At 43.0% G+C, this 21,714-nt stretch overlaps 1 protein-coding gene across 1 annotated transcript in view; it reads left to right on the forward strand.

Moving 5' to 3' along the window:
- Positions 1-21,714, forward strand: part of CCNC (cyclin C) — a 249,084-nt gene that overhangs the window by 126,727 nt on the left and 100,643 nt on the right. The window contains exons 7-9 of the mRNA XM_078648206.1: positions 7,409-7,444; positions 8,118-8,209; positions 20,470-20,537. Coding sequence (XP_078504332.1) covers positions 7,409-7,444; positions 8,118-8,209; positions 20,470-20,537 — 196 coding nt within the window. The remainder of the gene's footprint in view (positions 1-7,408; positions 7,445-8,117; positions 8,210-20,469; positions 20,538-21,714) is intronic.

Here is a 21,714-nt window from a genome sequence, read left to right on the forward strand (position 1 = left end):
TAGTTACAAAGTTTCAACATCAACACTCTCTCCCAGCCAGAATGTTCATGAGACTAATAGGCATGATGGCATCTTGCATCTTTATTGTACCATATGCAAGACTGCAAATAAGTCAGTTACAGGAATGTCTAGCACAACAGTGGAATCAGGCTCAAGGACAACTAACAGACCTGATGTTGGTGGACAGCCGCACACATCGCTCTCTGCAGTGGTGGAACTCACGGGCAATGGACCATTCAACAAAGATCGTTCCATATCAACCACCTAGAGCCGCTAGCAATATTCTTGGCTCTCAAAACTTTCCAAGTACAAAACAAAGCTGTCTTAATCCGGACTGACAACATGACAGCCATGTACTATATACAAAAAAGGGGGGGGGTTGGGCACACACTCTCTACAGCTGTCCCAGCTTGCACAGAACATTTGGAGATGGGCATTCCACCTTACATATATCTGTTAGCAGAACACCTTCCAGGAGTTCACAATCAGATAGCAGATCTGTTAAGTCGACAGACACAACAAATTCACGAATGGGAACTACACCCGCAAGGTCTTCTACCATTCTTTCACAAGGGTCATCCAGACATAGATCTGTTCGCCACACACGAATACGCTAAATGCCCAAACTTCGCCGCCAGGTTTCCACACCCTCTGTCCAAGGGCAATGCGATATGGATTAACTGGTCAGGCAGGTTTGCGTACGGTTTTCTGCCACTGCCACTAATAGAACGCAAGCTACGACAACAGTCGCTCAAACTGATTTTAGTAGCTCCCACATGGGCACACCAACCATGGTGTACAACACTGCTAGAACTATCCCTAGTTCCACATCAAAAACTACGTCGGACACCATCCCTGCTAGCGCAGAACCCTGAAGACATCAGACATCCAGACCCAAGCCAACTGAATCTGGTGATCTGGCTCCTGAGGTCTTTGAGTTTGGTTATCTTAACCTACCACCAGACTGTATGAATATCCTTAAGGAAGCCAGGAGACCTACTACTAGAGTCTGCTATGCTGCTAAATGGAAAAGATTTGCCATTTACTGCAACAATAACCAAATTGATCCCCTAGATGCTTCCATCCAAAATATCATTTGCTACCTTCTACATTTACAAAGATGTAACTTGGCATATTCATCTATACGCCTGCATCTGGCAGCAATTGCAGCATATTTACAAAATAGACAACATCTGTCTTTATTTAAGGTGTCTGCTATTAAAGCGTTTATGGAAGGATTAAAAAGAATCATTCCTCCCAGGTTACCACCCTCTCCAGTGTGGAACCTAAACATTGTTCTTACAAGGCTCATGGGACCACCTTTTGCACCTCTACACAAATGTGAACTGCAATTCCTCACATGGAAAACAGCTTTTCTAGTAGCTATTACCTCTCTTTGGAGAGTCAGTGAGATTCAAGCTTTCACTATACAAGAACCTTTTTTACAATTACACCGTAATAAAGTGGTTCTCAGAACAAATCCTAAATTCCTTCCAAAAGTCATTACTCCGTTTCATTTAAACCAATCTCAGACTCTGTAGCAGAAAGAGCTCTACACACCCTAGACGTTAAAAGAGCTCTTCTCTATTATATAGATAGGACCAAATCCTTTCGCAAAACAAAGCAACTGTTTGTAGCTTTCTGTCCCACGTAAGGGCAACCCCATCTCTAAAGCTGGAATTGCAAGGTGGATTGTAAAATGTATACAAATATGCTATCAAAAAGCAAAACGTACATTAACCGTCCCTCCTAGAGTGCACTCCACACGCAAACTAGGAGTCTCCATGGCTTTCTTAGGGAACATTCCCCTAGAAGACATCTGCAAGGCAGCAACAGGGTCTACAACACACATCTTCACTAAACACTCCTGTGTTGATGTGCAAGCCAAGCAGCAAGCTGCAGGAGGCCAAGCTGTCCTAAAAACTCTTTCAAACTACTGCAACGGATACAGGTGACCACAGCTAGGGGGGACACTGCTGCACAATCAATGCAAAGTGTAGTATCTGCAGCTTATATGCCTCAAATGGAAAATGCTACTTACCAGTATGCATCTGTTCTTGGCATGTAGAGCTGCAGAGTTCTACACGCCCTCCCGCCTTCCTGGAACTGTGTATCTGTTCCAGTTTCATCTTAATTAGATATACACATGGACATCCCTTCTATATTTCTACTAACTCATCATTTCCCACCATGGCGAAAAACAATCTAAGGATGGAGCCGATGCCCATGGGCACTATCGTCCAAGGGAGGAGTCGCCTATCTCGTGACTACAAAAGCCTTCTTTCAAGACGACAACAACATGCAATCATCCGAGCCCTACACCAGGTGGTGATCTAATGCAAAGTGTAGAACTCTGCAGCTCCACATGCCAAGAACAGATGCATACTGGTAAGTAGCATTTTCTTTCATTGATACTTAAGTTCTGTTTCGAACTTTTGTGGTTTGATTTATTTTCGAAGCTCATGACCACCAGAGTGGTTCATTTCAGTGTTGCTTCTTGTAGACTTTCTCAGGAAAGGTTTAAACTCTGCGGCAATCACTCCTAACCGTGTTGCTCATTGTAGTGTTTGCCGTTTCCCACCACTATGTATCTGTCCTTGTGCTGCCTTGTGATGGACGCTGCTTTTATTTTGATCTTGGTTTTCAAAAGTGCTCTACAGGTTTCTTCCTCTCATTCTTGTGGCAGTGCAGATATCCTGAAACAGTACTGTCTTCATGTCCACTTAGTCTCATGTGATTCTGTTTAGCTGTTTAACTCGGAGTTTCATTACGCTATGGGGACAAGGAGTTAGCAACGTTCCCTTATCATTAGGGATCCTCCTTTAAACCCCCACCTTGTAGAGTGGGAAATTGCAAGAACCATGTGTATTGGCTGTGATAGTAGTCCTGTCTGGTCTGTAGAGCTCTCCCAAGAATAGCCTGTGATTTTCCTTGGATCTTCCTTTTACTTCGAATATCCTATTTGATCCTTCTAATGACAGCAACTCCACTAGCTGCTACAAAGCAACTGTTCAATATTAGGTTCTGAAAAGCTCCATTATTAGTACTCTTTAACCACCCAGTGGCAATCGCTATTTGGTTGTCCTTAAGTAAGCTGTCATGTAACAGAGTTTGAGAGCCTCCTGTCTCACCAGGGTCTCTTCCCCACTCTGCTAGTAGCCCCCTCAGACCAGTGTGCATATCTCCTTGGCATTAGGGTCCAGGTTGAATAGGCTTATACCCTTCCCTGAGTCCCTGACTACTTGTGAAACAGGTATCCGACTTTTTGATGCCTTTGACACTACAGTAATCAAGCGTTTGTGCAGAGGCCTAAGCCTTTCCTTGGTAATACCAGGTTCAGAACCTGTACTGCATTCTGGAGGGCACCCGCTGTGTTTCCTCATTGAGAGCACATGACTACTGTCCATGCTCCGGGCAAGTCGCACAAATCTGTGGTGGCAGCTTACCAAGTTGTTTTGTGATCATACCTTTTTATCAGTGTCAAGGCGTGTATGATCTACTGACTCTTCTCTGCTTTTATGTGAACTCAAGATCCGTGTGCTGGCATTTGGTGTACATGTCAAAAGCTTGTATGTGCAGTGAGTTTGTAGCACATGCATTGCAGTAGACCTAGAGTGGGTGGTGAGAGTCTTAAGTACTGGCAAAGGTGGAATCCATTTTGGATGGGCACGGGTTTAGCATGTTGAAAGAATGCGGAGTGGAGACCGCTTCCCCAGACAGTGAAAGTATATTGACTTTATTCCTGTGGTTGGAGGTCCAGATATTGAAGGGAAGGAGAATGAAGAGGGGGTTACCCTTGGACAATTAGTGAGGCCTTTTTAGCAAAGGGTTGCTGATTAGTTCCTTCTAGGCACTTCCATTTGACAGATATGAGGACTGGGACTGCAGTTACAGTTGTTCAAATTGAGGAAATTTCTATTAATGTCCTGCCCTTTTACCTATCCCTGATTGCCACTATTTGCAGAGATCGTATACTTCATTGTGCCATTGTATATGGATACTCCTGTTTGTGCCCATCATAATTGCTACCTGCAGTAAGAGCCCCTCACCTTTCACAAAGCTGTGTCTGAGGAACAGCTAGGATATCACATTTGAAATAGAAACCAACCTAAACAGATTCATAATCTTATGCAGTGGATCTCCGTATTGTAAAAATGAGTATAAAAGTTTGATCAAAAACACCTCTTTGTTCCAAATTCATGGCCAAGGCAGGGAGTACTATGCAGAAGACTCGAAGACCTGCTGTGTGACCATGGCTGGTGTCTGCATGACATTCAGTCTCGGAGGTGAGAGGGCTTTGCTTGAAGTTTTTATATTCTGCCAAACGAATGGAGTTTCTGCCTAGAGCGCAGAAACCTGCCTGTCTGCTGTGTGTTCTCGGCTCCGCAAGAGCGGAGACTGTCCAAAAGGAAAAGCCCAGCATGTTCTTGGCATGCAGAACAACCGGTGGAATTAGAAGACTTAAAGGAAGCAAAGCCATGAGTGACCCTTGTATGAAGGAGTCATCTAGTGCTATGAAGTACATTAAGATTTTAAAGTGGCATGCAGTGGTTATGTCGTTAGCATCCTGGTGTATGCTCCATAGACTGGTGCTGTTGACGTCTCTGTTGGAGATTCCTCATCTCTTTCGATGCGGAAGACTCAATCCGCCTGAAGGCCACAACTGCCCATTCAAATGCCGGGTTGATCCTGGCTGGGGACTCCAGTGTAGGACACCAGAAATGTTTGTCTGGGAAACCTATTCATCCAACAGGTAGGGGTATGACATTTTGCCTTTGAAATTTTGAGTGAGCTTGTGTTACAAAAATCTGTCATGTACTTCCTGAATGCCCATGATATGTCCAGCCATATGATCTTCAGGACATAATTGTTTGACTTATCCTCTAACGAGATGCTAATACATATAAAGATGGCTACATTCCTTATCTTCATCCCACTTAAAATGTAGTTACTTGGCAAGTTGTCACATCGTCAAATGTGAGCACTGTTGCAAGCTAAACGTTGGAAAGTTGGTGTAAGTGAGCAGCAACCATTTTGATTCTGCGCCATACAGCTTTGTGTACCAACATGATATTGGCCATAAACTATGATTTTGCTTTAAAGGTACCCAAACTACGATGGCCCAAAAATCTTATCAACGTACTCCTTAGAACCATCAACTTAATGGTAGTCTAGACTCAACTTAACTTGAAAATTGGAAGAACTGTAATAAATTACTGAAACCTAAACAGACACCCAGACTCTTTTAGGGTGATGGGGTCGAGTGCTCAAAGGAGGCAAGTTTCCAGGGCATCCAATTCTTTATTTATTTGAAGAGTTTTATATAGCGCTGGCTAGACCCGCAGGTATCTGAGCACTTTACATGAGGAATATTGTTCCAAAAGAACAGTGTTACAAAGTTACACGAGTTACTAGAGAAACCCATAGAATAGACAAAAACAGTGGTACATAAGTACATCAGTTAATAGAGCAAATTAGATAAGATAGAAAACAAGTCGTAAGGGGCATGGATGGTAGAGGGGGAAAAGTACAAGGGTTTGAAAAACAGATCACGTCTGGGAGACCGGACATGGAGAAGAGCACTTCAGGGGGTACCAAAAAAGTCAGATTAAGTGAGTCAAACAAACCGGAGAGGCTCCAGGGATAAATAACAACCAGTGCCGGACTTCATGAGGTATGAGAAAAACCCCTGTAAAAGTGAGATAATGACAGGTCTGGTGCTGGATGGAGGCATCTGGTGGAATCAAGACTAGGCAGCCTTGGGATTTCACACCTGACCCTCGATAGAGCCAGCTGTAGGCTTCTGAGCAAACATTTGGGCGCCGGTACTTATTCTTTTACAAATGAAACACCGAGGGCCTGATTCACAAAGATTCTAATAGGTTTATTTCATACAACTGTCACTACACCTTATCAGCGTTCTTAATAATGAAGGACGACTTTTACTACTCCAGAAGAATACTCTATTGTGAATGTTTTCTCCACATTCACATGGCTGTGTACAAGCAGTGCAAATTCTTGTACAACCTCTGTAATCTTCTGACACGCTGGCAGTGTAGGTAGCTGTGTCTACAAGTAAGAACTCGTAACTCCTCAGTGTAATTACTTGAGCACTCCGTTATGGGCTCTATGTTTGCAAAGATCCCTTTACATTGTTCTTATTAGTGATGTGACCTGCTCATTCAGTTGGAAGTAGAGAGTACTGCTTCAATTACTTTTTATGTTTCCCCTAAGTAAAGATTTGCCTTGCTTAATTGTAGTAGCAGGGTCCTCGTAATGTTGTTTAGAGCACCCACCTTGATTAAAACAATTGATATTTAAGTAAAAGTCTTCAAGTTTCTACTTTTAGAAATCTATTTGGTGTTGGTTTGCAACCCATAAGCTGCCTGAAGCTTTTTGGAAATAAACTCGAATACTTACAATATGGAATTCCGTTTGCGACAGTCCTGCTCCAACCTTTAAAATTGATCAGCAGTTTTAGTTTCGTGACCAAGATTGCAATTGTTACGTGAGAGCTGTATAACTTTCCACTTACGGTTTCTGGGCTTGTGGCATGCCAGTTATGCGCTCAGACATAGCCGAGAAAGCAGGTCTTCACAGAAACAAAAATTTGATTAGGAAATGGTAATTGACTTTTCTCAGTGGCACATATTTGTATTACAGGTGTTAAATGTTTTGTATATCAGTGTGTAAATTATTATCCTCATAGCAATTTGAGAACTTTTTTCATTTAAGGAGTACAACAGACATAAAGCATGATCGATCCCTTTTTGGATTTTTTAAATTAATTGCTATTAGCATCCATTATTTGTTACATAAAATGGCATAGTTGAGAGAACTCATTTATAGACCTAAACTTACTTTAACTTAAATTTGCATAACGTATGTCTTGTTGGCACATTCAATACATGCAACTACGTTCTCCTGAATTTTAAATAAACATTGCTGTGAAAATATGGACAGGTCAGCTGCAAATTGCCTAAAAGTGCTGGAAACACAAACATGTTTTACCCTTGTTTGCCTTCATCTTTAAGGTGACCCATAATTCACATAGCACAGCGAGCTGTTAAAAGCTCGTCAGAGTGTACCTGTTTCACTTGGGGCTCACAGTGGGAAAACAAAGTGACCGATGGAAAGCTTACATTGATCTCTGCCACTGTAATCATTCTTGCCCACATTCCAGTCCATCCAGCACGTTTTACCATCTTTATATTAGTTTGACCTCCCAGTCCGAAATGACGGATCCTTTCCTTTAATGTAGCATTCTATTTGAAATGTTCTTGCATGGTGCCGTAATATGCCTCAAAGTCTCTTTTGCTTGATTGTTGTCCATATTATTTTCTTTCATTTCAAGTGAAAAATATCAGTCCTTTCGTTTAAAATCCAATGTTTTTATTTTCATTTTCAGATTCTCGAATGTGAGTTCTACCTTTTAGAACTAATGGTATGTATATTGTGTGTTTTATATTTAGAATTTGGCTGTCACTTTTATCTGCTTAAAAACTTATTGTTGGGGTATTATTCCTCGTAAAAAAAGGTTGTAACCTTTGTTTCGAACAAAAAAAAAAACTATTCTACCATTGCCCTACAAAATATATATTTTCACTGGCTATTCTATGTAAGGTAACTAAAATGTTAGTTATTCCGCTATACAAATCTGCATCAGATTCTTTCAAATACATGTTCACTAATCTTGCTCAAGTTCTACTTGTAACTATTGATATTCTGCCTTACCAAATAAAAAGTGGCAAATGTTTGTGTAGATCACACTGGAAACAGATTTGTCTCTGGGCATTGATAATAACTGTGTCTTTAGTATATGCTCTTTTTTAAGTTCCTGTCATGAACAAAAGGTGCAGCTTGGTGTTGGTTTACTGGATTTCCTTTTGGGGTTCAATGAGTAAAACGTAGGTGTTTGGTGTAACAAATGGGGTATATTAACCTCTGGATCAGCAACTTCGCTTCACTTTGCATGAAAGAAGCTTCTGAGATTTGAACAGATTTACCTCCATTCATAGGAACACCCCCCAATGTCTTTCTTAATTATGCAGTCAGAAATTGTACTGTTTCATTCTTAATGTTGTGTTTTTATTTTCTTGCATTTTCACTTGCTGTAGGATTGCTGCCTGATAGTGTACCATCCTTACAGACCACTGCTCCAGTATGTTCAGGATATGGGTCAAGAAGACATGTTGCTTCCTTTAGCATGGTAAATTAAGTTTTTATCCATTATGCATACATAATTTGAGATAGATAGGAATGTGCAAATTCCTTGTTTAAACCTGTTGTTACCAGTTGATGTACCGTTAAACTGGTATGCATTCAGAAAACTATTATGTCCTTAATGTAATATTCCACTGTCTTCATATAAATTCATTTTTTTCTTAGTAGATATTGGCATTTCCTCTCTTGGTATAATTTGCTCACCTATTATCAATTCACAGAATGCAAAAAGGATTTTACAGTGGATTATTCTCAAGATGGCGAGCACCTTTAACCATCACTGTACGATTTTCTTTTATTATTGCTATAGTACCACAACATTTGCTAATGAAGAACAATGTTCTTTGTGACAAGTTTAATTTGAAATACATTTTTAACCATTTGGCTTAATTGCAACTGACTGATCTTACTTTTTACGACTCTCCTGGTGAGCAACCATCAAAGTGTAAAGCTCAGTTGTCTGCCCAGTTTTAGCTTCCTTATTTTCTTTGTGTATTTGCCCCAATATTAGTATTTCCTTTTCCCTCAAAGGTTTCTTTAGTCTTTTATAATGAAATTAATGAAAAATTAGATAAACTGTGAATATCTTGGCAGTATTCAGCGGTTCTGATGTTTGGTGACGGCTGAGGTTAGTCGTCATACCTATGTACTTAACCACCATGCAGTCTCCACTTGCAACCAAAGTTTTAGATGAGGCAGAAGTGTGATTAAATGAGTTACATTTTTTTAGAGCATGCGGTTACTACAATGGTGCATTCTGGCACTAATAGCTGGTCTGTGGGCCACGAAGTTAATCTAGGGGCTTAACAGTCCGGTTTTAAGTACCAAAGCTTAGTAGGCAAGTAACAGAAAGAATGTCCTCCCACCCTATCCAACATTCTTAATGTGAGGGTACACAAGCCAAGTGGAGATTGGAAAGAGTATTGCTCACAATTAGATCTGTAGTAGCATAGCGAGTTAAGCAATAAATTAGGACCTTTCTTATAAAAGGATCTGAATACAAAGCGATTTGAAATGAAGATTTTGGCTAGAGGTAGTCTGTATTATTGTGCAACATGACTTGTGGTCGAATAGTGTTGAGGAATATTGAGAAGTAGTCTAGCGGCTGCATTTTCAACTATTTAAGGACAATGCAGAAAACGTGACTAGCCAAGATAGAAGAATTACCAGGCGAGATGTATTAGCCTGAATTTAAGGAGGATACAGGTAGTAGGGGAAGAACCTTTCTTGAAGATCCTCAAAAGGGCCAGAGCAAGAAGCTGTTGCTTTGAAGACTCAGTGGGTAAAGGCTAGGGTCAAACCAAATCCCTAGGCTTTTTTACATATGATGATGGATCGCCGGGTTGACCAAATTCAGAAGGCCACTGACTGGGTGGCTAAAAGGAGGGTTTATTACAGAATAAAAGAATCACAGGTTTTTCGCCATTCAGCTTAAGGCAGCTTGTGTTCATCCAACCTGCAATTGCTGACATGCAAGACAGTGCAGCATATCTTCTGAATGTCTCACTGATTTATGAAAGACGGGCATAATACTTTTTGTGTCCGCATAAGAAATTATTTTGAATCTGAGTGGAAGTATGAGTGGGGCCAAGGAAGCAATGTAAATATTGAAAAGGGTGGGGCTGAATGTATAACCATGGGGACACCTTGAGGCAAGGCAGACTGGGAGGAACAATATGGTGCTTTTGAGACATATTGTGACCGGTTTGAAATAAAATAACCAAACCTTTAAGAGCAGAATTATAAATGTGAAGATTAAATGATAGATTATGTTGAATAATGACAGATAATATCAAGTCGGCAGTGCCACCCTGATGGCACAAAGATTCTCTAAACGTTCAGGTGAGAAGCCTCTGTTATGTTCTACAGTGAATTCTGAGACCAGTCTAGAAGTGTGTTGGATTGAAGATGCAGCGATTGCTGAGAATTGACATTCTATTCCCTGATTTTAGAGGAAGAGGTAAGTGTCATAGACCAATAGTTGCTGGGGACTTGAGGATCTAGGGTAGATTTTTTTTTTTTTTAAAGAAGAGGGATGTCTGTAGCATGTTTTCAAATGGATGGAACAGAGGCGGATTGTAAGGAGAGATTGATGAGCACTTAGGTTCCTATCTTCTCTGTGCCTAGTGCAAAGTTGAGGGATGAGGAGTAGCTTGAGGGAGTGCCAGACTGATAGCAGTGAGAAAAACCTTGCACTTCGTAGATGGAAGAGTCAACTCAGCTAGGGAAGAGGCAGAGTAAGATATTGATTTGGTCATTCAGCTTGGCAGTTCGGGCTGGACTGTTCCCATGAGGCACAGGGTCAAGACTGATTTGCATATGGCATGTCTGATCTGGGGTGGTGTGGTGAACAAAATAACGATGGATTAAACCCAGATCTGTGACTGGGGGTGAATGCTTTGCCATTGTGCAACATTCCGTCCATCAATTGTTGTTTTTGCATTTGTCACCCCGAGTGGGACGGGTATTCTCAGACGTGAGTCCCGTGCTCTCCATGCCACTGGAATCAAGCTATCCTGGCTGATGAAGGCTGATAGCCAGAAACCGGTCCTAGGATGCTTGATTCCGGTCCAGAGAAGACATGGCTTGGCAGTTCGGGCTGGACTGTTCCCATGAGGCACAGGGTCAAGACTGATTTGCACATGGCCATGTCAGATCTGGGTTGGTGTGGTAAGCAAAATAACGATGGATTAAACCCAGATCTGTGACTGGGGGTGAATGTTATGCCATTGTGCAACATTCCGTCCATCAATTGTTGTTTTTGCATTCAGTAATTCCACACAAGATTGCTTAGGAAAACTTGCATACATGGTCATATTTTTAATATGACAAAATGTAGCCTAATCTGAGCAAAGGGTAAGCTGTGACATTTTTATTAGTGGAATAAGGGACAGGGACAGAGGCTTAACTATGGAGATGATTTCTCCAAAGCAGACAGTGCGTTTAAGAGTGCTACTAAGTCTACAAGGGATTTAGCCTCCCAATGATGATTCAAGTCACCCACAAAATTGGTGTGTTTAAGGATGTGTGGAGCCATTACCTCAGCTAAGTTGTTTCTAAATTTGTTTTAAAACCCTGGGGGGGTGATAAATGAAAGCCCCTGAAAGCGAGAAGGTATGAGTTCATTTAAGGGCGGAGTGCATACATCAGTCAGTGCTTTTGTAGCGCAGCTTAAGACCTATAGGGGTATCAAGGTGCTGTGCTGCGGCTATTAGTCAGAGCCAGGTCTTGAGTCCCTCTCAGAAGTCTGTCCGCAATGGTGAGGTGTGAAGGGGAAGGGTGTTGCAAGACTTAGCTGGCGAGGTGGGAGAAGGAGCGTCCTCCAATGCTGCGGATGCGCCGTATCGGTGACAGGGCAAGGTGAATGGAGGTTCCTGGCTCGTAGATGAAAATTCAGGCGGTGGTTCATGAAGGCAGGTCCTTGGTCATGGAGGGCTTTGTAGGTGTGGGTCAGCAGTTTGAATTGGCATCTTTTCTGGATCGGGAGCCAGTGGAGGTCTTTCAGGTGCTGGGTAATGTGGGTTCTCTGGGGCAGTTGAGGATCAGTCCGACTGCTGCGTTCTGGATCATCTGGAGTCTCCTCATGAGTTCGGTAGTGGTGCCTGCATAGTGCCTTGCCTCAGTCCAGCTGGCTGGTGATGAGGGCCTGTGTCCTCGTTTTCCTGGTCTTGATTGGTAGCCACTTGAAAATTCTGCGGAGCATGCAGAGTGTGGAAGCATGCTGAGGAGACGGCGTTAACCTGACTTTTCATGGAGAGTTAGCTGACCAGGATGATGCTGAGGTTTCGGCCATGGTCTGTAGGAGTGGGGTGGATTTGAGTTCCGATGCCCACCAGAAGTCATTCCAGAGAGCAGTGTGTCTGCCAAAGATCAGCTCTTCAAATGTGTCCGTTTTGAGCTAAAGGCAATTGTTCTTCATCCAGGCCAAGACGTTCCTCATACAGTTGTGGCAATTGGCCTTTGTCATGGTGGGGTCCACTGATAGTGAGAGGACGAGTTTTGTGTCATTGGAGTAAGAGATGTTGATGATGTGGAATCTGACAAGGTCTGTGAGTGGTGTCCTGAAGATGTTGAAGAAGGTTACGCTGAGGGATGAGCTTTGAGAGATGCTGCAGGGGGTGTGTTGGGAGGTGAAGGGGGACTGATTCTCTGGGTACGCCCCGTGAGAAAAGATGCCATCCATCTAAGCTCGTCATCTCTGATTCCAGTCTGGCGCAGTCTTATCGATGAGTGTATGATTGGAGGCGATGTCGAAGGCTGGGAGAGTTGGAGTATGATCAGAGTGGCTAATTCTCTTCTGTTGAGTAGGATGCTGATGTCTTCTGTTGAGGCAATCAGGGCTGTCTCTGTGCTGTGATTGGCTCTGAATCCGTATTGGAAGGGGTCTATCAGGTTCTTTCTCTCCAAGTGTTTGGGAAGTGTGTTGGAGGTTGATGGCCTTCTCCAGGACTTGTGCGGGAAATGGTAGCAGCGAGTTGGGGCAGTAGTTCAGGAGCTCGCTGGGGTCTGTGAGTGTTTCTTAAGTAGGGATCTGATTCTGCGTGTTTCCAGACGTCTGAAAAGGTGGCTGTGGCGATGAAGGCATTGTGAATGGCGGGGAGCTGGTGACTGATCTCGTCTCTTCGAGGTTGAAAAGTCGGTGGGGGCATAGGTCGTCGATGGAGTTCATTAGTGTAGTTGTGTTCAGTGTACTAAGTAGGTCCCATGTGGTGAGCTGGTGGTCGGCAGAAGTGATCATGGGAAATGGAATGCTGAGGGGGTCGGTGGGTTGGAGATCGAAGTTGGTGTATCGGGGCTCAAAAAATCTGAAAAATGGTACTAGTCCCCTCGACCTAACTGCAACCTACTTGACCTCCGTCTCTGAAAACGGAGCAAAAGTGACAAGTTAACAAGATTTAAAGGCATCTTTATTGATCAGTCCCTTGGTGAGCAATAAAAATGCCTTTAAATCTTGTTATCTTGTCACTTTTGCTCTGTTTTAAAAGATAAAGGACAAAAGTTAGTTTGTCTTCCTACTCGCCAGAAAGGGCGAGTAGGACCTAAAAATAGCTCGTCCTCATCCATTCTCCCTCGCAAACTCGAGCGGGCGAGTGGATTTGTCGAGCCCTGTGTATATATGGTGGCTATCTTGTTGAAGTGGTCGGCGAGGGCATTGCAGAGTTCCTGTGAGGTGGGGATCGAGTTTTCTGTGGCAGATGGGCAGGTGAACTCTGATTATGGTGAAGAGTTCCTAAGTCTGGTTGGCGCTAGTCTCGCGTTGTCAGAGCCTCCTTTTTCTCAGCTATGAGCTGGCGATGATAGTTGTTGAGGGCAGACTTGAAGATGGCTCTGTTAGCGTTGTTTCTGCTGGTGCTCCATCTTCTTTTGAGTTGTTTCAATGCGCTCAGTTCTGAGGTGTACCAACTGGCTTGTTTGGTGTATCTTTGCATTTTGGCTCGTTTGGTGGGAGCCTCTTTGTTGGTGGTGCCAGTGATTTGGTTGGTGGTGCTAGTGATTCAGGCGTTGAAATTCTCTACTGCCTGCTTCAGGTTTGTGGTGACGTTGGGCTGGGTGATGCTGGGGGAGTTGGTCCATTGGTGCTGGGTGACCTTGGTCCAGCTGCGGAAGGGGTCGCTCTGGTAGTTGGGGGGGTGGTGCGGGGAGGTCCGGTGATGGTGAAGTGTACAATGGAGTGGTCGGCCCAGAGGACTTCTTTGGTGTGGCTGTATCTAACTCTGTTGCTGGTCTTTAAGATAGGGTCGCCCTCGTTTGTGCATGGGGGTCAGTGACCAGCTGCTTGAGTCCAATTTTGTCCATTCGTTCCAGGAGGTCAGTCGAGTTTGTTGATGAAGTCATCCTGGTGGGATTTGAGGTCTACCAGGAAGACGTAGTGTTTGGAATCGATGGCGAGTGGAGTGATGAATTCAGTGATGGTGTTGTTAAAGACGACTCGGGGTCCTTGGGGGGGCGGGGGGAGGGGGGGTCTGTAGGCAAGTGTGCCTTTGATGGTGGGTTTGACGTTGGTGCAGAGTTTTAAGTTCATGTGTTCCATGATTGGTGGTGTCATTGTCGGTGGTGCAGATGATCGATTTTTTGGGTACGATGGAGATGGCGCCTCTGTGTCTGTAGTCTCGGTGTTTCATCCTGTAGTGAGTGTGTGGCGAGGGTCGAGGCTGGGGTGAACCTGGTCTCTGAAATGAAGGTTCCGTCAGAGGCAAAGGTGGAGATAAAGTCCTAGACTTGGGTTGCGTGTTTGCAGGGCAATCTGGTGTTGGTCAGGAGGCAGGGGAGTTGTTCCTTGGAGGTCTCGGACGACTTGGATTGAGAAGCACTGGTAGCTGTAATGGCAGTCGGTCCTGGTGTGGCCGTGAACCGGCATCCGATGCCGCTGAAAGGTCCTGCTGTGGGGCAAGACGATGTGAGGCAGCAGTTATTGTTGCGTCCATGGCACGGATATCTGCTGCGGAGATGTGGGCGTATGAATGGCCAGGGTTTTTGGCACTGGGCACAGTCTGGGTGCAGGCAGACTTGCCAGCAGTACACCTGCTGTGCGCGCCTGCGCAGCAGCCTCCATAAGTAGTCATGGGAGGGGCTGGCAGGGAGGTGAGCAAAAGGGGAGTGGGAAAAAATGGCAGAAGCGGGCAATGGGCAATATGCAATAGAGGGACTTAAAATGTACCAATATACAAAAGGGGTTGGGGTGGCGGGAGGGTTACTTCGGTTGTCCTTTTGTCCCTAAGCCAGCAGTAAACACAAAAGGCAAATGTCTGTTTACGTTGTTAATATTATTAAAAGCTACTTCGGCTGCAAATATTTTATATAGGATGCACCGCCTGACACACCGGCATACCAGGGCTGGGAATTGTTTACAGCCTAATAGCAGCACCAAGGACTTTGAATTGGAAAACCGACAGGCATGCCCTGCAGCCCACTGGAGGGCTTGAAATAACTTATTGCACAGATTGGGAGTAAAATTGAACTTGCAAAAGAAACGGCACCCACTGAAGGGGAAGAATCGGCACTTCAACTCCCGGCATGCCACTCACTGGAGAGTGAATGCCAGAAGGGTCATATATGTTGAAGTGCGCGCCAGGTTTTTCATCTCTCCCTTCCCTATGATTAAGGTGTAAGCTGCACCGAAACGCGTCAGGGATTCGTCATTGTGAGGGTGTGTTTTTACCGTTTTCATAAATAAAGGCTAAGTGAACCGATCCTTGGTGGAGTGGCGTCCTTGAAGCGTGGAGGCTTTTGGTTTGGATATATATATATCTCCTTCTAATCCCCTTGCCAGCTGTCTAGAGGAGGGGATAGAAACCCTCTGATGGTGTGCCAGTCAGGGACTTTCTCTGCCAGTTTAACCTTGGATTTAGGAAATAGTAAGGAATATTTTACCCCAGAAGTGCCCCAGGAGAGGGAAGGACACATGATGTGTAGGAGGGTACCTGAATCCCTACAATCACAGCAGCAGAAGTCGGAATGAGAGGGATCAATGGCATAGGGCTGAGGTGAGGTGCCAGCGAAAAAGCAGTTCATACAGGATCTCCCTGACTTGAGGGTGGCGTGCCAGTTTATTAGTGCAAAGGAACATGTTCTGCCATTGCTTGGGATCCAGTGAGAGATTAATTTATCTTTTAGCTCGACTGGGATTTTAGCATGTTTAATCCGCCCACGGGAACTGCCAGTGTTCCCTCTGGTTCCCTGGAAGAAAGGAGTAACCTTACCATTGCCGGTGAGGACCTTTCTGGATGTCTGGGACCAGGCATCTGAAAGATCGATAAGTAGATTTGCTTGCAGGAACTGGTTCCTTGGAACACTGTGATTAGTCCTACGTTGCCTATATTTGTAAGGGTCAGGATAGAGGGGGATATCCTGCAAAACATAGGAGAGCTCTCTAAGGATTGTTGGCTAGTCGGTTATGCAGACTTCTGTGCCAGATGGGGGTAGCTGGCGGATGCTTCCTGGCATATGCTGGTCTATCAGTGGCTTTCCGTAAGGCATGGGGTGTTTTCCAACAGGAGCTGGAAATGCATGCCTTAAACAAAACACTGCCGAGTGGGGGGGTGAGGGCAAACTTATCACACGGATATATGCATTATTGTTACTGCCTGCAGATGCCTGCATGGAAATGTTAAAGCTACAGTGGGAAGGCGATCTTGGTGTGGAGTTGAGGCACGCAAATGGGTTTCCATATTGGGAAACTGTAGAAAAGTGCCAAGCAATGCGTATCTGAAACAGATTAATTATAAGTTTGTTTGTTGGGATTGTCACAACACAATGGTTACATAGATTAGACTCCTCCAAGCCAGAGCGAAGTCCTAAGTGCAGGATGGCAGGACTTATATACTTATGTGGTGGACATGCCCAGGAATGGAGGATTTATGTAAAGGTCCAGGCACTAGGGTAGCTGACCGGGCTGCTGACAGATGAAGATTTATCTTTGTTTGTTGGGTTTGGTGAACACACTAAATTCATAGAGTAGGTGCTGGAACTTGAGACTGGTTGCGGCCAAGAAATGCACCGCTTTTAGGTGGATGGCAAACGGACTACCCACCCAGAAACAATGGCTGTGGGAATTTGCGATATGGGTACAAGCTGAGTGCGGAGTATGATGGGTTGTGTTCAGTGGGACAGGCCAAAGTGGCAGAATGGATGGGACATGGTACAGGTTCTCGTACAGCAGGAAATGGATGACCTTGCACTAGAGCAGGACACAGAGCCTGCAGATGGTTGATTGAATGGTGCGGAAATGGAAATTGCAAGGTGCAAAGTACTCACCTGTCAAATGCAAATGTCACTCATACTGTCCGGATGCTATATTCAAACAAATGGCGAAATGTAATTGGTATGGCATGCTCCTTTGTTAGGGAGGTGTGGGGAGAGAGGTAGGGTAACGTTATGAAGTTGTAATGTCGCATTACTGCTGAAACCAATAGAAGAAATATGGGGGGGAAAGTTAGCTTTAAGCTTTCACATTGATTTTAACAGGTACAGTCAGGTGGATGATCAACTTTTTGTATGGTTCTCTGGGGCATAGGAAGGGAAGGTGCAGAAAAGGAATCTGAGGTGGGTAGTCCTCTGCATTAATAGTTACTGTGCACTGGCCAGAAGCAGGCTACGCGGAAGGTCTGAGAGCCCATTCCACCAGGGTAAATGCTGTTTCCACTGCACTGGCTTGCATAGTGCTTGTCCTTGATATCTGCTGTGCTTCAATATATGCGTAGGTGCATATATTCATGAAGCATTACTGCCTTGACATTACGCCGTCCAGTCGTGCAGGACATTTTGGTCTGGGTTCACACCACAGAGGCTCTACATTGACGAGGGACTGCTTTGGTATCTATTCTAAGGTGAGGAATCTGTGGTTAGAAGAATCCATCAGAATAACCAGTTACTTATCTTTGCTTATGCTCTTTCTGGTGGATACTCTAGCTACAAATTTCTCACCACTCTCCCATCTCCCCGTTCTGTTGAATGGCCTCTTTTTCACATCCTAAATGGACCGGCGTTAGGAATTGTCCCTCTGGAAGCCTTATATGTTTCATACTCCAAGTCTTAGGTCATGGAGCGTCAAGCAGGAAAATAAAGTCTGTGCTTATATGCCACTCAACTCCATCACTTCCAGGGAGGTATGGAGCCAGCACAGAGCTGCACTGTGCCACGTAGTGGTACACCTGGTGCATTGCGCAGAAGGTTTTCGGATCCAATCTAGCATCTGGGAAGGGTTCAAAAGTATGGAATCTGAGGCTAAATAAAGTATCCACCAAAAAGAGCACTACTGAAGATCAGTAACTTGTTTTTTAATGCCATGTGTATCCTTTCTGTAAAACTCTGGAAATGTATCATCATCTTTTTTCAAAGATACATGATGGCAATACAACCGAAGATGGGTCTGGGTACTGTAGAATGTTAAACAAAGTTATCTGGGGCTGTGGGTTTTTCTGAAACATTTCTTTTCCCCTCAGTAGGAGCATCACTTCTTACTGACATTAGAGTATATCCAAGGATCCGTATGCAGTCCTTGTGCAGTATTACACTTTCAAATGTAAAACGCACCGTTGTTTTCTGTTTGTGACGGCAGAGGGATAATGATAATAGATCAACTTAATCTCTGGGTTAAGTATTTGTGACAGTGTGTTTGTTATGTATGGAACAGGAGTAGCGTTTATTGCACAGCCTTCATTTCCTCTTTTGACTTGATAATGTTTCCTTTTCTCATTTGCGGGCCGGTACTTGCAATCTGCTTCCCTTCAGTTTGAGACTGTAGACTATTGCTATTACTTGGACCTGGTAATGGATCTAGAAAAGAGGCAGTGGTGCCAATAAGTCCAGAAATTCATTTTATTGGACAGCTTCCTACATATTTTGTGTATGCAGTAAGTTAGGAGCTCCAAGTATGGCGACAATAGTTTTATAGTGGGCATGCTCCGTTACCGTTACTGTGGCCTGAAAGAGTAGCAGGTCTTCACAGATTGAAGAGGTATACTAATGATGGCACTGGGTCTCAGCGTTACAACAGTGTGCATACTCCAGATAGGAAACATCTATGCAGTGATATACTACACTTGCCTTTAAGGCATTTTTTTAATAAGCTTTGTTTAACATGCAAAGCCAGACTGTAGTTGTGTGTTTGGAAGCCTATTATGCCTTTCTAATTCTATAGTCGGCAAGGCTTTTAATAGCTTGTTTGTTGCCTTCTGAACTGTGCATTAGAACATAGTTGTGTCAGTTGCCCCATGTTTCTTCCTAAAAGTCTTTCACTTAAATAAGAAAACCCTTCCTTCTTAGACCTTGTGTGAACATAGTAAAAATAATCTGACTCAATATGGTGTGGTACGTCCTTAGCTTGTATGTTGACCAAGCAAATCAGTAACTCTATCAGCAGTTTTTTTCTGGTTGTTCTCTATTTAGCCATGCTTTCTTATCCTCCATTGTTAGATAAGACTCCTGTATTGCTTAATACCAAATTCCAAAACAAACCCTTTTTTCTGACTACTATTCTTTTGCTCTGCTAAAGATAACTTGACTTCTCAAGCATTCTACAATATGTCCATATTAGGGATATTTGTATAGTGGTGATTCCTGTCTATATCTTCGGAAAACCACTGCTACCCCATAGTCAGTCTGAGCAAGTGTCCAGATGTCATGAAAGTGCTCCACTTATTTTGTTTAAAACATTGTTTTTCCTGTGTGTTTTTCATTTTGAGGCATTCTTCCTCTTTACCATAAGTTGGTAACAAATGGAGTTGAAAAAGTTGTGCAAGAAAGCACCAACCACCTCTAGTGTAGAAGGTTCCCTTAATGTGATAGATTGCTTGTGAACACACTGCTTACTTGACATCCACATACCTATCTTGAGTGTAGAGGTGCATAGTCCACAATACATTCCAAATGGTGGTTGATACGGGCTCATGAGTTCAGCGCATGTTTTTTTTTAGCTCATGTCGTCTATTTTTGAGTTGGTGTGTTAAGTTGCTGATGGGAAAGATGTAAAATTTAAAATAAACCACACAGGTGAACCTGTATAACTAACAAGTTACTGATTTTTGCTGAACTCCGGCGATGTCTGCTGAGGCCTGATTGCATGTTCTACATTCTAATCTATGGATAATTGTCAGTTCTTAAATGGAAATTAGCAGCAATATTAATTGACCACTAGTTTTACTATGCAGTTTAAAGACGTAACATTTAAAACCTGTCTAAAATAGAAAATGTTCATCCAGTTTGCTTATTTAACGTTGTCTTACCTGTTTCCTGCAATCAGTGTGTTTGTGTGTGTGTATGTATGTAAATATGTGTGTGTGTGTATATATATGTGTGTATATATGTATAGATGTGTGTGTATATATGTATATGTGTGTGTATATATATATATGTGTGTGTATATATGTATATATGTGTGTATGTATACATGTGTGTGTGTATATATGTATATGTGTGTGTGTGTGTGTATATATGTGCTTGTGTGTGTATATATATGTGTGTGTGTGTGTGTATATATGTGTGTGTGTATATATATGTATATATGTGTGTGTGTGTGTGTGTGTATATATGTGTGTATATGTATGTGTGTGTATATATATATATATATATATATATATATATATATATATATGTGTGTGTGTGTGTGTGTATATGTGTGTGTATATATAAAATATGTGTATATATGTATCTGGTTAAAAAAAAAAGGTCATAGTTTGAAACCAGATATTTTGACACTCATTTATTAAAAATATATAAACAGCAATAGTGTTTTGTTTCTTTACACAGGCGAATAGTGAATGACACCTATAGAACTGATCTTTGCTTGCTGTATCCTCCCTTCATGATTGCCTTAGGTACGTAAGAAGCAAAGCCAAACCTTGCTTAATGAGTATTCTAGTATATTATGCTCTGTTTTTTTGTTCTCTATTGTAATGCCATTGACTCACAGGCACTTTTGCCAAATCAGATATTTCCCTGGTCCAAAATGACTTTTATTTATTTCATCCGAATTTCAGATGTATTGAACAGGTCCGTTTTCAAGTTGTATGGTGAAAGTGCAGCTGTCTTGTGCTGAAGCACAAATGCAGTCGGAGATAAATAATGATTCCATGACTGCTATACAACAGTCATGGATGAATGTAGCCATTAGACCTAGAGGGTTTGTCTCTAGGTGGCAAGGTGAAAGATGTGTAGTATCTTAAGCCACTGGCATAGGGAAAGCTGGTGTAAGAGGTTGAGTACAAGAATAGTATGCTCTCACTTGAACAAATTAAGAAGGCTAGTTTGTAAGTATAGAGGAATTCGAATAGCATGAAATTCTAATTTCTTTTCGTTGCAATACTGTAGTAGGTTTCATATGGAAGCTTGCGCTTGTACATTACATGTTAGGAATACTTTTCAATAAAATCACTTCCTGTGGATGGCATTAATGTTTCAATAGGAAATAGGATCTTGCGTTGGGTTTTTAACAAATTACTCTCCGGAATTGCAGTAGGTCCTGTGCAAGTACCATTATAGCTTACGTGACAAGCATTGCAGATGACAGGGTCACAAGGTTTGTCACTACAGTGCCTCTCAATTTAATCCGATTGGAGAGTTTCATAAATTGTTGGTAAATTCCAGCTTCAATTACCACAGGTTACTCTTTCTGGGGGGCCCCCAACATTCATATATACATTGAAGTTAGTACGCAATTCAGGAGTCAGGTTGGCAACAGGTCTTCACAGGCAAAATAGTTGTGATGAAGTAAAGAAGGGTAAACTAGTCCAAAGTCTAGTACATAATTAAATGTAGAGGCTTTTGTGTGAAGCAACATGTGTTCAAATCTGCACCTTTTAACTCAATGAAGTTATTTTACCACAAAGAGTTTGCCATCATAGGACAAGGTCCTGCTAAATCCTTTCCCCTACACACAATGTATCATGGGATTGAGAAGGTTTTTTTAATCAAGGTATTGGCCTATAGAAGGCACTTCCACACAAGGTGTAGGCTTGAACAAACTGTCAAATCTGCTCTCAAGACTCCAGCCAC

This window comes from Lissotriton helveticus, chromosome 6, assembly GCF_964261635.1.
Source record: "Lissotriton helveticus chromosome 6, aLisHel1.1, whole genome shotgun sequence".
Taxonomy (NCBI): Eukaryota; Metazoa; Chordata; class Amphibia; order Caudata; family Salamandridae; genus Lissotriton; species Lissotriton helveticus.